General features: G+C 40.7%; 1 protein-coding gene and 1 long non-coding RNA gene across 2 annotated transcripts in view; both read right to left on the bottom strand.

Moving 5' to 3' along the window:
• LOC146500233 (uncharacterized) overlaps nucleotides 1-16,466 on the bottom strand; it is a 262,037-nt gene that overhangs the window by 223,090 nt on the left and 22,481 nt on the right. The gene's annotated exons all lie outside the window — the stretch shown is intronic.
• LOC146500239 (dual specificity calcium/calmodulin-dependent 3',5'-cyclic nucleotide phosphodiesterase 1A-like) overlaps nucleotides 1-16,466 on the bottom strand; it is a 54,009-nt gene that overhangs the window by 19,812 nt on the left and 17,731 nt on the right. The window contains exons 3-8 of the mRNA XM_085135738.1: nucleotides 8,839-8,952; nucleotides 8,565-8,747; nucleotides 2,488-2,554; nucleotides 839-955; nucleotides 599-739; nucleotides 162-262 (exon numbers count right to left, since the gene is read on the bottom strand). Of these exons, the coding sequence (XP_084991864.1) occupies nucleotides 162-262; nucleotides 599-739; nucleotides 839-955; nucleotides 2,488-2,554; nucleotides 8,565-8,747; nucleotides 8,839-8,952 (723 nt within the window). The remainder of the gene's footprint in view (nucleotides 1-161; nucleotides 263-598; nucleotides 740-838; nucleotides 956-2,487; nucleotides 2,555-8,564; nucleotides 8,748-8,838; nucleotides 8,953-16,466) is intronic.

Raw genomic sequence — 16,466 nt, forward strand, 5'->3', positions numbered from 1 at the left:
GTAATCAGAATACGTTATTCTCATTGAGTAACGTAACGGAATACGTTACAGAATACATTTTGGGGCATGTATTCTGTAATCTGTAATGGAATACATTTTAAAAATAACCTTCCCAACACTGTCCCCTGATAACCTACATGAAGTGTTACCGTCTACATTACCTGGTGTGGATGTGGAAGTTGTTGGTGGTTCCTGTGTGTTCAAAGTCGTGAATTGCTGCAGCAAAAACCATTGCAAGAATTTCCAACTCGCTCAGCCAGTGCTGCACACACACACACACACACACAAACACATCATTAGTTAGCTTCTATAGACAACTGTCTTTGCAAGCCATGTGCAGGCAAGCACAGTTGCACAACAAGATTGTGACAAAATGATGTCCACATAGGTGTTTTTGAAAATCTACTTCTGTCTTTGTGTGGGCTAATTTAAGGTTTGGACATCAGCAACGTTTTAGAAAATGAGGACATGCTGCGTGGTCCTAGGAAAGACTGTTTGAGGATTCAGATTTTAAGAATCTGGTTTAGGTTAACAGCAGTGTAAAGGGATGCCAGAGGTTCCCCACAAAAAGATGTGCACATGTGTGTGTGTGTGTTACCATCAGTCCAGTGTGTAGCATCAGAAAGTGGGCAGTCTGAGTGACATCAGCGGCATGAATAAGGTTGTGGTAGGGGTTCTTGTGTTTGCTGTAACCGTTCTCAAGTGCTTCAACAAACTGCACCAGAGCCTGAACAGGAATCTGAACACAAAACTGTAAGTTAGCACAAGGACTAAATGTACTTTCCCCAGTATTAAGTCCGCCCACCTCCAGATTTGAACAAAATTAAACTGCGAGTACCCTGAACCTGTTGATGAGGTCATAGCGGGTCAGAAGGTCGTAGACTAGGAACTTGAGGGCGTGCTCTCCTGTGGCCTCGTGGAAGGCAAAGACATCAAAGGACCACTGATCCACCTCCTGAGAAAATAAATCAACAAATACCATCTCACATGTAAGGTATGATTACAGCAGGGGGGGGTGACATAAAGCTGGTGAGACCTTAGTGAAATGAAGATTTCTGCCAGTAGAGGGCACTGTCCTGATAATGTTTGCTCAAACGGGAAGGATCTAAAACTCAGATCAATTATTACATTTACTTACACAATTACATTTAAAGCCTCTCATTGGGTCGTGCTTTGCATCATGCAAGAAGCGTGGACTAGAATAATTCAATTTTTTTCTAAGTTTGTAGACAACAGGAAGTGCAGAGGAGGAAACATATCATTAATGTACTAAATCTACATTGTCCTTCACCACAGTGTCTTGCCTTTCTCCGCTTCCTTCATTTATTGTTTATCTCCTCTTTTCCTTCTCTGCTTCGTTTTTTTGTCTATATTTCATTTTCATGCCTTCCTTCCTAATAACCTCTTACTATCCAAAGCACTTGTTTCCTCCTTTCAGTCACTGTTTTTGGTTTTTCCACCCTTCTTTTCTTTATCTTACTTTCTTTTTTTCCCTGGTAAGCTATCCAGGCTGTACCTCGCCTTTTCTCCTTTGACAGATAGGACATAGGCTCCAACACCCTCCCCCAATCCTGACTTGGACAAGGGGTTAAAAAGGCTGGATGGATGGATGGATGTTTTATTAGCTCCTTTTATTTCCGCCTTCCGTTTACAGCTTTACCTTTTTCTTGTGCTTCCCCTCATACTCTTCCCAAATCCCACTTTTTCTTCTCTTCCAAATGTCCTCTCTTATCTCCTTTCATTGCCATATCTTTACTTCATTCCTTTCCTCCCAACCAGGTCCTCATTTCCTTCTCTGTCTCCTTTATCATTACCCCTCTCAGTCTCTCTCTAGCTTCTCCTTTCCTTTTTGCAATTCATATTTCCTTTCATGCCTTCTTTCCTTCCCTTGTCTTCTTTCCTTTCCTTGTCTTCTTTCCTATCCTACCTATAGCCTTTTCTTCATTCTTTTCTTTCCTACTTCCTGTTCTTCCTCTTGTTTTCCTCTCACTTTCTTCCCCTTTTTGCCTATTTCTTATTTCCCATTCCCAAGTCCTCCCTGACTCATTCACTCATTCATTCCTCTTTTCTTTTCACATTGCCTCCTTTCCATTTCAACTTCTTTAAATATTTCTTCCAGTATTCCTTGTCTGCCTCCACACTTCCATATCACTTTATTATTTTTTCTTTTTCTTTTGCTTCCACTTTATTTCCTCTACCTTTCTTTTTTACCCTCCTTGTCATTCTCACGTTCCTCTTTTCATCATCCTGGATTGCTTTTCCCTGCGTTTCCTACGTTCTTACACACTTTCTTACCTCTTACAGTCTTTTTGTCATTCTTTATTTTGTTTCATTTTTTTGTTTTTCTCTCCCTTCATTTCCTTTTAAGGCGCTGAACTCAGAACTCTTACTGGAAAGGTTTTAATTTTTTTCAATTGTTAATCAAACGCAGGTTTAATACAATAAAATGTCACCTGCTGCCAGTGGGAATGCAGCAGTAATTTTTACCTTCAGAGCTGTCAAAGCTGTGGGAGGATAGGTCAGACCAGCCATGTTGGACGTCCGTCTGTACATCCTGTTGTCACACACACAGATAAAAATATCACGCACTAATTTCACACATTGATACAGGCAGTGGCATGCATATAAACACTCCCCGCACAGACCCCCTCCAGCCACCCTCCTCCACAGTTTGTGACCAGGATGGATTGTTTGTTGTCATGGTAACCGTATTCTAAACACACACACACAGACACACACACTCAAACACTCACAGACACACAATGAGCGCTGCTTCGGTGCAGCAGATATTTTTTGATTTCACGCGTCATTAAGCTGCAGCAGATGAACTGATACCGTTCTATCACTGCGAGTCATTTACAATATAATAATAGTGGACTTCACAGTTTCCCTATATGATCTCCATCCCCAGCTCTGTTGCAGGCTAACATTGTTACACTTCATGTTGGACCCTTTAATCACATCTGCGGTGGAGTCAGCCGGATGGTCTGCCGTTTATTTTGAAGAAAATCTATGACTGTTCTCTGTTCTGTCTGCAGGTTTTCCAGATTTCTGCTGCAGATAAAAATAACTGAAATGACTAAACATCTGAAAGTGTTCATTTGAAACAATCATTTGACAGAATTCTGCAACGCCTCACTGCTTTTCTGCACATGTATAACAAGTTTTAAGATAAATTAACATATAGAGCACTAGGCTCAGAGGTTAAGAGAAACCTCTGCATGTCAATGCAGTGGCAGGAAATACATTTATGACGTTACTGTAAAGATAAGATACAGTTACATTAAAAAGTATACTTTTCATGTTGTTTATGGCTCTTCAACATCATATAAAAACAATTCACATATCCAAGAAAACTCTTTTGCAGGTGCTGGACTATGGAAGAAAAATGTCAATAGCAAGAAAAGGCTAAAGTCTGCACAGCCCTGTTTTCTCAGCAGTCTTTTATCAATAAAGGTCTGTCATGGCAAGCTTGGGTTCCTGTTTTTAGTTCATTTAAGGGCTGAAAAATGAAGTAAATTCAACGTGTCATAAACTGCAGATCTTCTAAATAACCAAAAGTGAGTCAATCCTCATAGACTCACATGTTTAGCTGTAATTGCAAGCACTCTGAAACCCTGCACTGTAACCTATGGCATAACTTGGCATGCACCTCCCTAGAAATGTAACTAAATATTGTGATTGGCCTGTTCAAATTCCTAATTTCCTGCTACTTTTTCCCAGAATTTTTTTTAATTTATCAGTGACAGAATAAAAATCATTGACTAAATATTGTCATGATGTCTGGTGTTTTTCTGTTTGGGTCCTGTGTTCTCCTGTGTCCACCCATGTGCCCTGATTGCTCACCTCCTTCTCTCATCTTCAATCTAACATCTCTGGAAAGAGATGTTAGAGATTATGTAGCCAACTGTTCCATCTCTGCACGCAGTCAGAGTAACTCCCAGCAACCCTCAGGTTTACTCAAACCGCTAGCCACACCTCACAGGCCCTGGTCCCAAGTAGCTTTGGACTTCATTACCAGGCTATCCATCTCCTCCAGGAAGATCATAATCCTCTCCATAATAGCGGCCTATTATGGAGAGGATTATGATCTTCCTGGAAATGAAATGAAATGAGCGAACTTCTCAAAGTTTGCTCATTTTGTTGCTCTTGAGAAATTACCCACTGCTACCAAAACCACCCAACTGCTCATTGATCATGTTTCAGGCTCCATGGTATTCCGCTGAAGATCGTTTTGGACAGGGGTCCTCAGTTCACCTACCAGGTCTGAAAGATCTTCACTGCAGTGGGAGCCAACGTCAGCCTCAGTTCCAGGTTTCACCTGCGGACCGACGGCCTGTCCAAGAGGCTCAATCAAGAGTTGGAATTGGCTCCGTTTTGTTATGACACAAAACTCAGCCATCTGGTCCTCACAGTTCCCATGAGTAGAGTATAGAACAACTCACTCACCTTATCTGCTACTGTCTCTCACATTTCAACGTATCCTTAGGTTACCACCTGCCTGTGTTCCCGGAAGTAGAAGCAGATCTCACTGTTCTTTCCATCTAGCACCACCTGCAGATAGCGCATTTAGGCCCAGAGGCCGTACTCCGAACAGTCGATCAGCACTGCCACTATGCAGATTGCCTCCAAACACCCACTCTCAGATATGAACTAGGACAAAAGGTTTGACTAGCCACTAAAGATATTCATCTTAAGGCCATCTCTTGCAAACTCGCTCCCTGTTTTATTGGATGATATGAGATCGAGATTGTCATCAGCCTTTCAGTGGTTAAACTCAAGCTTCAAGCATCCATGCACATCCATCCCACATTCCACATCTCCCAGGTCATGCCCGTCCACTACAGTCCATTGTGGCTCTTGTTCTCCTGCCAAGCCTCTGATTAAACTTACCCGCAGTGCAATCTGCTATGGGTAGGCAACTCCAGGCCTCAAGTGCCGGTGTCCCTGCAGGTTTTAGATGTGTCCTTGATGCAACACAGCTGATTTAAATGGCTAAATGACCTCCTCAACATGTCTTGAAGTTCTCCTGGTAATGAACTAATCATTTGATTAAGGTGCGTTAACCCAGGGTGATATCTAAAACCTGCAGGACACCGGCACTCGAGGCCTGAAGTTGCCTACCCCTGCCCTAGATGCATGGTAAAATCCACCAAGTCCTCTTGCAAACTCTTTCCCCAGAAATGCAACTACTCACTGTTCTCTATTGCCTGACCTCCTGCTCACATCACAAACTTGTCTTGTAAAGTATGTGCACACCAACGTGCTGCGCTTTTGTGAAAAATTCATCCTACAGACTTGGAACTACAAGCACACTTGTTGCCAAATAATGATCTGAATGGTCAGATCTGTCAATGCTGGCTGTGTGGCAGGCAGGAGTAGGACCTAAATGCAGGACTCAAACACAAAGGGATAACTAAAAGAGGCAGCTTTTATGTGTTGTATCAAAATACTCAGATACTAAATTCACAAAAACAAAACCTAACGCTGGAAAATGAAAACACGAAACTGGAAGAAAACTCGAGGAAGTGATGGACACGAGGAGCCCAGGAGAACACACAGCCACATGGACAACACAACAACAAGCAGAGGAAGACAGGGGACTTAAATGCACAAAGAATAATAAGGGGATATGAAACAGGAGGAAACACGGCTGGTAGTAATCAGACACAATGAGACAGGGAGAAGGGAAACTGAACTCACTGATCACAGGTCGAGAGACTGTCAAAATAAAACAGGAAAGACACTGAGACGCGGAATAAGAGACAAGGGCTTGACACTGGGACCGGCGGAGAAACAGAAGCAGGGAACAAGACAGAATGAGGACACAGAGAGGATGAGAGACATGACGGACTGGGGAGAACACAGACAAGACCAAGATGACCACAGCATGAAAGGGAGGACACTAAATGAACACAAATCTAAGAACTAGAAATAGAAATGACAAAACTAGGAAGATATGAAATATTTGAATGTAATATGTCCAAATGTTACACACTGAAAGTGTTAAATTTTGAGGAAGAAAACAAAGAAAGAAAGATTCTGGGTTCATCCAAGTCTCACAAGAAGGCAGCAAGAGGGAGAATTTAATGGTTTGATCCAGGATTTGAAGCTCGATCACCACCCCATTCACACATATTTCAGGATGTGAGTGGGGAAGTTTGAACTCTTGTTGGCAGAGTTGGAAACAACTTTTGAGGAGGCAGAGAAATCATTTCAGAGAGCCGACTGGCCAGAGTAGTGTCTAGCTGTGTGTCTGTGGTCAGTATTATTTTACTATTACCATATAATTGTACCTGTGCCTTCTTTGAGCGAGGAGCACACTTGTTACCACATACAGTGGTCTGATTGGGTCAGATCTGTTATTTTGGAGCTGAGAAATAGGAAGAATCAAGCTTGGTTTGAAAAAATAAATGCTAAAATACTCTATATTCAGTGAAATGATAAGGTCAGTGTGAAAGGTTGCAGTAAGAACAGGTGAGTACAAAAAATATTTTCATGCACAAAATATTTATGCAAAAGTCTTTAGAGTCAAACAGCAGGATAAATTGTCATCTGACTGTTTTTCTTCTCAGATTGCTCTTTCCCTGCCTTTGGTACCTGTCTACATTTCTACAGCCTTTTTTCAATTTTTATTTTGTTTTTTTCTCAATTTCTGTTTAAGGTTCTGAGCTGTGAAAAAAATGAGCTCTGACTGAAAAGGTTTTTCTTTGTTTTACCTTCTGATCAAATGTCGGTTTAATACAATAAAATGTCACCTCCTGCCAGCGAGACAGCCGCAATCGTTTCTACCTTCAGGGTCAGAATATTCCAGAAAAGTCTCTCCAAGTGCTGGACTACAAAAGAAAAATGTCAATAGCAAGAAAAAGGCAAAGTGTGCACAGTTCTGTGCTCCTACAATTAATAATAATTACCTGTCATGGTAAGCTGTTTTTAGTTCATTTAGCTCTATGGATAGTTTCCGCCTGCACAATATTATGGTCCCCATTAGAGTCACACAGCAGGATAAAATGCTGCAGTATGAGGGTGAGTGTAGAATTCCTCAGTTTCTAAGTCAGACCCAACATTTATGAAATGTAATCATATGAATGCCTCAACATTGAATCTGGTCCACATGTACCTGCAAGAGCATTCACAAGATCCAGCTGTGGAACTGGATTTGAGTCACAGTCAGTGCTGGAACTCATCCCCTGGTGTTCAGGACCTATAAACAAACTAGGAAAGCCACTTCACTTTGGAGCTGGCTTTGTGTGCAAAAAGATGATCAGGTTCTAGCGAGGGGAGAGCGCAACTAGAAGATCAGTATTGTCTACAGTGTGGTTGTATGTTGAGGTCTTAACCCTCTCCAGGCAGGCGTTGCCGATTTGCAACAGTTAAAAACTAACAACCTGATTACCCCACATACATATTTTATGAGGGTTTTTTTTACTCAGAAGTACCACTGCACGACTTGGTTGTGCATTAGCAACAAAAAGTTTAATTTGAACCTGAGAGGGTTAAGAGTAAAGTAAGGTCATTTTAAAAAACAAGCAAACACACAAAAACACCCAAAGTGGAGAGTACAGTTATCGGAAGTTCATTTGTGGAGTGTGGCACACTGTTCATAGTAATTATTTTTCTGGAAATCAGGGAGGAGGTAAGGGTGGACTGATGGGTCAACCAAACGTGAAAGCCTGAGTCCCTCGCACTTCACGTTGCTAATGGTGAATTTTAATGGCAGCATTGACATTCCAGGCTCTTTTCACATTGCTAGTCTCTTCCTGAGTAAGTATAAAACTTATAGTTATTTACAATTCAACATTCATTTTTGACTCTGAATTGACTCACTCCGCCCCTGTGACCCTAAATTGGATAAGTGGATGAAAACCAATGAATGAATGGGTGGATTGTGGCTTATTATGCTTACATAAAACCGGAATATCAATATATCAGTTGAGAAGTTGCAGCAAATTATTATTTATTATTATAAATTATTGTCCTGCAGGACTCAGTTCATGTTCATAACATGTTTGTTTGTTTGTTTGTTTGTTTGTTTGTCTGTTTGTTTGTTTTTTGTAACAGTCTTATTATATAAGGAGATAATGGGCGAAGTCAAAGTTACTTCATTATTTTCTAGGTCAGAGCACCTGGGAGGACATAAAGAAAGAAAGTGAGTCAGTATATAAATTCGTTCCAAGCTCTGCAGCCAGTTTAATCCTTGAATAGGTCTGTTAACAGCTAATGGGGTGTGAAGCAGAGGTACTTAGAGTTGTCTGCAGTTTTATACACACTGAACAATGATTTAAAATGAGATTTACAAAGCTTAACTAATGCCTGCTATGTTTAATGGCCCTTAGCAGCAGTTAGAGTGAGAATCTCATTGCTGGTGCAGTTGCGAAGGCACTTTCTCTATTCATGAGCATTTACTTTGAATTCACAAAACCTGAACGCAGGCTTTTGGAGAAATTATGGGACTGAAACAATTTGTGAATTTCTTTTCTTCACACTACCACTCCGTGCAGTATTTCTAGCATGCTTATTAGTGAATACAAGCTTTCTGTTTAGCTGATCAGAGCAACATTTACCTCTCTACAAATATCCCAGCCTGCACTGCATGAACAATGCTCCTGAATCTTGGCTTCTCTTCAGGGCGACGCTTGGCCACACCCATCTTCCTGCTGAAGGTGCACGCCAGCCAGTCACGCACCTCGCTTGGCACCGACTCCGCCTGCAAGTCACTGAGCTCATCTTCAGTGTCCAGCAGGCGCCTGCAGAGAGAAACAGTCACATTTTTTGGCAACTGCTGATAACGCTTTATTTTCTATACAGCCATTCATTCAACAGCCTGCTCAGCCTCACCTGGTCTCATCGGTGTAAACAGCATCCAGCATGGCAGCTGCAAGCTCCAAGTGCCGCCGGAGTTCCTGCAGGTCCACCATACCACGGTCCATCTGCTCCAAGACCGCCTTCAGCCTGACAGCACAAACAAATATACAGTGCATTACACTAATTGAGCAAACACAGTAGAAGAACAAGTAAATGATGCAAAAGCTACAGACTGTATAGTATTTGTTTTCTTTTTTTTCCACTCTTTTTTTAACAATTTGACACTGTTGTCAGTTATTCAGAAGTTGGACGCCCAGTGTTAAAGGGCTAGGTAACATTTAAAATCCTGTCGGGACCACTTTATTTGAAAGGAGATTGTTGTCTATATCTGCAGTAACTCATATTTGTCTGTACAGTTCTGTTCTGTATTTCCATGTGCATACACTGAAAGCTAAAAGGTAAAAAGAATGCAACAAAGGCCCCTATCACAGCAGAGCAGGCATCGGTTAGAAAACATATGGCATTAATTAACGGCATGTAACGCTTTGGCTGGAGGGAATCTGGGTTGCGAAGCAGTTTGCAGAGGCAGCAGTATCTGTATGGAAGGTGAAGCATCTTAAATATGAGCGAGTAGAATAAATTGAAGAATGTCAGACTGGGAATCAGCTGATCTGATGGAACTGCAGGCTGAGCTTTACTGTCCAGCCTGACCGAACTAATGTTATGCTCAATTTTCTGTTAGATGCAGTTTAGTCACAAACACAATATCCATCCATCCATTCGCTTCCGCTTACCCGTTTTCAGGGTCGCGGGGGGCGCTGGAGCCTATCCCAGCTGTCATAGGGCGAATGGCAGGGCACACCCTGGACAGGTCGCCAGTCTGTCGCAGGGCCAACACACAGAGACAGACAACCATTCGCACTCACATTCACACCTAGTGGCAATTTGGATTATCCAATTAACCTATCCCCACAAGCTGCATGTCTTTGGGCGGTGGGAGGAAGCCGGAGTACCCGGAGAGAACCCACGCAAACACAGGGAAAACATGCAAACTCCACACAGACCTTCTTGCTGTGCGGCAACAGTGCTAACCACCATGCCACCGTGCTGCCTACAAACACAACAAGCACTTTTAATTTGGTTATATGGCATTGATTTTATACTTTAATATAGTCAGGTATCTTCTTTGTCTTCATGGCTGCTGTGGATATCATTCCTCATATTTACAGCTTGTATTAATGTAGTTTGTGCTGCAGAACTGTCAAAGTACTCTTGCCTCTTTTCAAGTATTTTTGCTTTTTTGTTTCCCTCAGTGTCAACTTGAGTTATTTTTATCACCGTGGAGCTAAATTTGTCAGCTAGGAGGTAGCTTTCGTATGTCTGTTCTCAGCTGAAATCAGAAATTATGTGTCATCATGACTCTTTTTTTTTTAAATACCCAATCATTCAGGCCTAGTTCCAAAGTGTCTCAGTGAAAGGTGTGGTACTTCTCTTTGTTCAGGGTGCAGATGTCCAGCTGCAATTACCATGTTTCTCTATATGTTTGATTCTGGAATTGTTTCCCCTTCTCCTCCCTGAGTCTGGTTCTACTAGAGATTTCTTATTATCAGAACTTAAGTTAATCGAAAATGCTGCAGCAAGAGTGCTGACAGGGACTAGAAAGAGAGAGCAGATTTCTTCTATATTGGCTTCTCTTCATAGGCTCCCTATTAAATCCAGAATCAAATTGAAAATCCTGTTCAAGGTCTTAAATAATCAGGCCCCATCTTATATTAATGACCTTGTGGTATCATATCACCCCATTACAGCACTTCGCTCTCACACTGCAGGCTTACATGTTGTTCCTAGAGTATTTATAAGTAGTATGCAAGGCAGAGCCTCTAGCTTTCAGGCCCCTCTTTTGTGGAAACAGCTTGGAGTTTGGATTCAGACAGACACTATCTCTACTTTTAAGATTTGGTTTAAAAAATGTTGATATGCCCGTTTTGATAAAGTTTATAGTTATTGTTGGACCAGGTGACCCTAAATCCTCCCTTAGTTATGCTGCAATAAGTTTAGGCTGCTGAGGGATTCCTGTGAAGTGCTGAGCTTTTCTTCTTCAGAATCAAAATACTTTATTAATCCCGAAGGAAATTATAGGTTACAGCAGGCAGCACACTAATGGCGCATGCACACTTACAAAGTGCTTCATTCACCTTTTTCACTCACCGTGTGTTTTATATATGAAGGGCCAGGAGTGACACTAGTCTGTATTTGTTTATCAGTTAGTATTAATCTCTGGTTTCTTCCACAGCATATCTTTAATCCCGTCTACCATCCCATCACCCCCAATTGGTTGCAGCAGATGGCCGCCCCTCCTTGAGCCTGGGTTAGGTTTCTTTCTGTTAAAAGGGAATTTTTCCTTCCTTCTGTTACCAAGGGCATGAACATAGCGGGCTGTGTGATAGTTAGGATTCTTTCTAAAACTATAGGATCTTTACCTTACAATATAAAGCCTCTGGAGGTGATTGTAGTTGTAAATTGGTGTCATTTAAACAAAACTTAATCAAAATGAATTGAACTGTATGCCATAAATCAGAGTGAATTTTGTTTGTGGTGTCAGATATGTAGTTCCTACATTATAACAGTACGTGAAGTGCATCACTCAAAACCCGTGTAACACTCCGTCGTTACTATACTAAATACTGTCCTTCACTGGATTTAAATGTACATATAATGTATATGTGTATGATATCCTGCACCTCACGACATCAGTGATGTGCTTTTAGTCTGCCTGCAGTCTTCACACACCTGCTAACTGGTGGATTTTCATTCTTAGCACCCACACAGCTGCTGTCCTGTTCACACCACAGAACCAGAACATGAAAATCTGCTTCCTCCAGATGGACACATGACACGCTGCCTCCTGTCAGTCAGCTGACACCCACAGAAAACGACTGGAGTCTCCTCCAGGAAATAAACACGCTGCCTTGTAGAGTGCATCTTCCTTGCGTCTTTGCCAGCCAACAGCGCCCTTATGGCAGTTTGAAAAGTTCTCAGATGGGATGACCTATGACTTACTTTTAAATGATAAAATCAGATTAAGTTACATATTACAAACTAATGGCTTCATTGAAACAGAGTTTGTGCAAACTGTTTGAAAGTCATTAGAGGTTAATTATAAGCATTTATAAGCACTTATAAGTAGGGATGCAACGATACCAATTTTTTCAAACCGATACAATACCGATACTTGGATCTGAGTATTTGCCGATACCGAGTACAAAAACCGATACTTCTACCACACACACATACACACACAAATGCAATGAATTGGAAGACAGGTTTTATTTTATTCTCTGCCGATAAAAAATAAAATCTTAATAAAAATGACCACAAAAAAATTTCAAGTGAAAAATAAGCACTTCTCTTAAATTATTGCAGAGTGTCCACATTGTAATGTAACAAAATATCACTGAACTATTGGCACTGTCTCGAGCTTTCAGAATAATAAATAAACACTTCTGTTTGGAATAAAATAAATACAAATTAGGTTTGAGAATAAAATAAACTTTTAAATTATTGCAGTGTCCATATTGTAAACAAACAAACAAAATAACGAAAGTATTTGGCATTGACGAACGAACTCCCCATCTGCCCTGGATCATCAGTCCACTGTGCCTTTAAACCAAGGACTGACATCGCACACACACTGCTTGTCTTTACCTCTTTAGAAAGTTTTGGCACCATTATCTCTCTGATGTGTGGGCAGCTGGGAATTTTATATCACAGCTCGAGTATGCTGAGAAGAATCCTATGTTTTCCACGACCGGCATTGGCTGGTCATCCAGAGCGATAAAATGAGTCAGAGCCTCTGTTATTTTAACTGCCTGTGGATTTTCTCTTGACATTTTTCTTCGCTTTTCCAAAACCCGAGTTAAAGTTGGCTGTTCCGGTCCACACTGCTGACATTTTGTTTAGCCTAGCTACAGCAGCCTCCAGTTTCTCTTTTTTTATCTGGAGCCGCCAGTCTGACTCGTCTAACCCTGTGCCTGTTTAGCGCGGGATTTCCCCCTAGTGGCCAATCTAAAAAACTACAACAAAAATGACAATCCACCGATACCACATTTTACAGTATCGGTCCCGATACCCGATACCAGTATCGGTATCGGTGCATCCCTACTTATAAGCTCTCCAGGCTTCATGAAAGATAATTAGTGCTCTTGTTTGGATGTTGTCTGCCTTTTTGTCTATTATATGTCAAGAGAAGTGATTCAGTAATGTTGACGTCCTGTCTCTGGGGAGGCCAATCCATGACTGATACTGTTCTAATGTGTGGTTTTCTATCCAGTTATGCTTTTACTCCACTGGCAGTAGTTGATACTAATCATCAAGTTTTCCAGATGGTATTGCCTGGTGCCATAATTCCAAGTTTTGACAGCCACCCATCCACTGAGACAATTTCTGATGAGCCTTTGGCAATCAGTAGCTCAACTGAAAGGCCAGGCCAGATGCATCTGTCGGGTCCTGTATTAGGTCTTTGCCCAAGGACATGACTCTCAGATACAGTTCATTTGCTGTAGATTTGCTGTAGTTTTTTAGGCCTGCTACTTCAAATCAAATCAATTTATTTATGTAGCACTTTTCAGAGGACAAAAACCACAAAGTGCTTCACAGTAATATAAAACAGAAATACATAAAATACATTAATAATCAAACATACAGCACAAATCTAATTAAAAGCCAATCTAAATAAATGAGTCTTAAGCTGCTTTTTAAAAGAATAAATACAATCAAGGCAACGTAATAATGGAGGGAGAGCATTCCACAACCTGGGGGCCACCGCTCTAAAAGATCTATCACCTCTGGTCTTAAAACGAGTTTGTGGGACTAACAACAGCCTTTGATTAGATGATCTCAGACTGCGAGAGGGAGCGTGGGGTTCTAAAAGATCAGAAATGTAGGCAGGAGCATCACAATTCAAAGCTTTAAAAGTCAGTACCAAGATTTTAAAATGAATTCTAAAATGAAATGGAAGCCAGTGTAATGAACATAACACTGGTGTAATGTGCTCTCTTTTTCGTGTCTTAGTTAAAAGCCTCGCAGCAGCATTCTGGACTAACTGGAGACGGTCAAGATTCCTTTTGCTCAAACAAAGAAAAAGGCTGTTACAATAACCTAAGCGAGATGAAATAAAAGCATGAATAACCATTTCTAACTCAGATTTAGACAGCAAAGTTTGTAGTTTGGAGATGTTTCTTAGCTGAAAAAGGCAATTCCTAATCAAGTGGCAAGAGTGTTGTTGTAGGGACATGGCAGAATCAAAGATCACACCAAGGTACCGGAGGCTCAGGTGAACGGATGAGCCAAGAGAACCAGGATGCTGTTTGATACTTATTATTTTGTCCTCCACTTGTACAAGTTTACAACAAATAGCTCTCTGGGAATCATCATGTTGGTAAACAAATACTATTTTATACCTGTCAAATTATTATTATTCACATTTTTCATATATTCAATTAAAGAAATGAGAGGAAATTACATGTTTTTCCCATCTAGAAACAATGTGGTCACTTGACTTAAATTGGTTCTTTGCTGAGACACTGGTTCATTCCTTGAGGTAGGTTTCTTATTTAAGCTTGAATGACTTGACTTTAAAATTTTTTGCAGGGTAGTATTTGTATTTTTACTGAGGTAAACAATCTAAAAGAAATTCTAAAAAGTTTGTCCAGATAACCTAAAAGAGGTATTACGGCCAGCAAGAATGTTTAATCTGGAAGGATGGATGGAAATGTTGGTCATCTTTAACTGCAGTATAAAGTGATATTTTTTATGTAGCGGACTGTCGACAGGGTGATTTAAAGACTCTGCTGTGTCCAAGCCTTTTAACATTGCCATGGTGACCTACCACCACCCTGTAAACTGGAAGAAATTTGTTTTAGTTGCCATGGTAACAGCTGAAGTCAGAGTAGGTGATGGTGTGAAAGATAACTTCAAGACTAGAGAGATTGTGATTCAGGTGCGTCATTTTCAGGTGTCAACAAAACACCATCTGTTTTCTTTTTTAATAACTTGAAATATTCCATGTTATTATTAGTTATTAGTAGTAGTAGCTGCTGAGTGTTACAAATTTCTAATAGAGATAGCACGATACCACTTTTTCATGTCCGATACCGATATCATAAATTTGGATATCTGCCGATACCGATATGAATCCGATATAGTGTGCTTTTTAATCAATAAAACGTTTTAATATCTTGCTGCTTTTTGTATAAGTTCTCAAGTTAAAAAAAACAAAACACTAAAGCTATTCTGTTATACCTGTATGCAAAAAATACACTGCACCCAAAATATTTCATAGTTCAGCAAAACTGATCAATCTAATAAACTTAAACCTGCTCCATCCTCCCTATTCTGGTAATTCAAAGAGTGAGCACCCTAACTAATAGGGTTCTAAAACTCCCAGCAAAAAATAAAAATAAAAATAGGGAACCACCCCCCACCCTCCACTTCATGATGCTTAATTGCCGTGATCAACTTTAATTTGATGCAGTGTGAAAAAAATGCACAGAAATAAATTATTTTTCAAGAATAATTAAATAGATTCAACATCTTTCTTCTACAGAACTGCAGACTGCACAGATGGAAAAAGTACTATAGCTTACTAGGGTATATTAGACTTAACAATTACTATATACAGTAATGGACTTCTATACATTTTACATCAGATTAAAACTTTGGGTGTAAGAGTCAGATAATTATTAAATAATTAAAAGCTAGACATTTTAAATGAGAATAAGAAAGAAAAGTATGTCTTTGTGCCCCCTTTTCCCTGTTCATGCCCTATTGTCCCCCTGGCTAAACTTTGCTAGATCCGCCCCTGCACAGTTACCAGCCGTCAGCTACGTAGAAAAACATCCTGGTGTAGAAAGTAATATTAAATAAATTCTAACAACAGATTATCAAGCTTAAACGTGCTGCTGTTGTTCAGCCGCTGGTTTCCTCTTTCTGGCGCAAAGTGGGCAATAAAGAAACAAGAGAGACGGACTCCCGACAGAAAAGCCGATCAGCTGATCATTGATCAGTTTCATGATTGAAGTAGCAGCAGGAGAAAGAGGGAGAGAGGCAGTCGCTCCATATATCGGTTGTTAAGCTTAACGTGGGAATGCTTTACAAACATTCAGAGATGAACTTACACACTTGCTTTACTTCTCTCTGGGATAACTTCCTCGGAGATGAAATGCTGGTTTGGTAGCGAGGCTACAAATACACACAGCTGCTCTATCACTTGACGCATACTGCTGACGTGCTACGGTTATGAGCCGAGTTACGCCATGTCGCAAGTTTTGTGAGGTGCTTTTTTATATTTAATGGATCGGATTACATTTTTTATTTCTCTCCGACATCCGATCCAGTAATTTACGTCAGTATCGGACCGATACAGACACGTAATATCGGATCGGTCCATCTCTAGTTTCTAATGCAGTGCGTTTAGAACTGTTTCAGTAAAAGACACAACCCCAACCACAAAGGTGAAGTCCCTGTATTCAGTAAGAATACAGGGAATACGGAGGTCTTTCTGTGTGGAGTTTGCATGTTCTCCCCATGTTTTCCATGGGTTCTCTCCAGGTACTCCGGCTTCCTCCCACAGATCAAAGACAGGTACTTAGTGGTTAGGTTAG

The sequence above is a fragment of the Neolamprologus multifasciatus genome, chromosome 16, assembly GCF_963576455.1.
Source record: "Neolamprologus multifasciatus chromosome 16, fNeoMul1.2, whole genome shotgun sequence".
NCBI lineage: Eukaryota > Metazoa > Chordata > Actinopteri > Cichliformes > Cichlidae > Neolamprologus > Neolamprologus multifasciatus.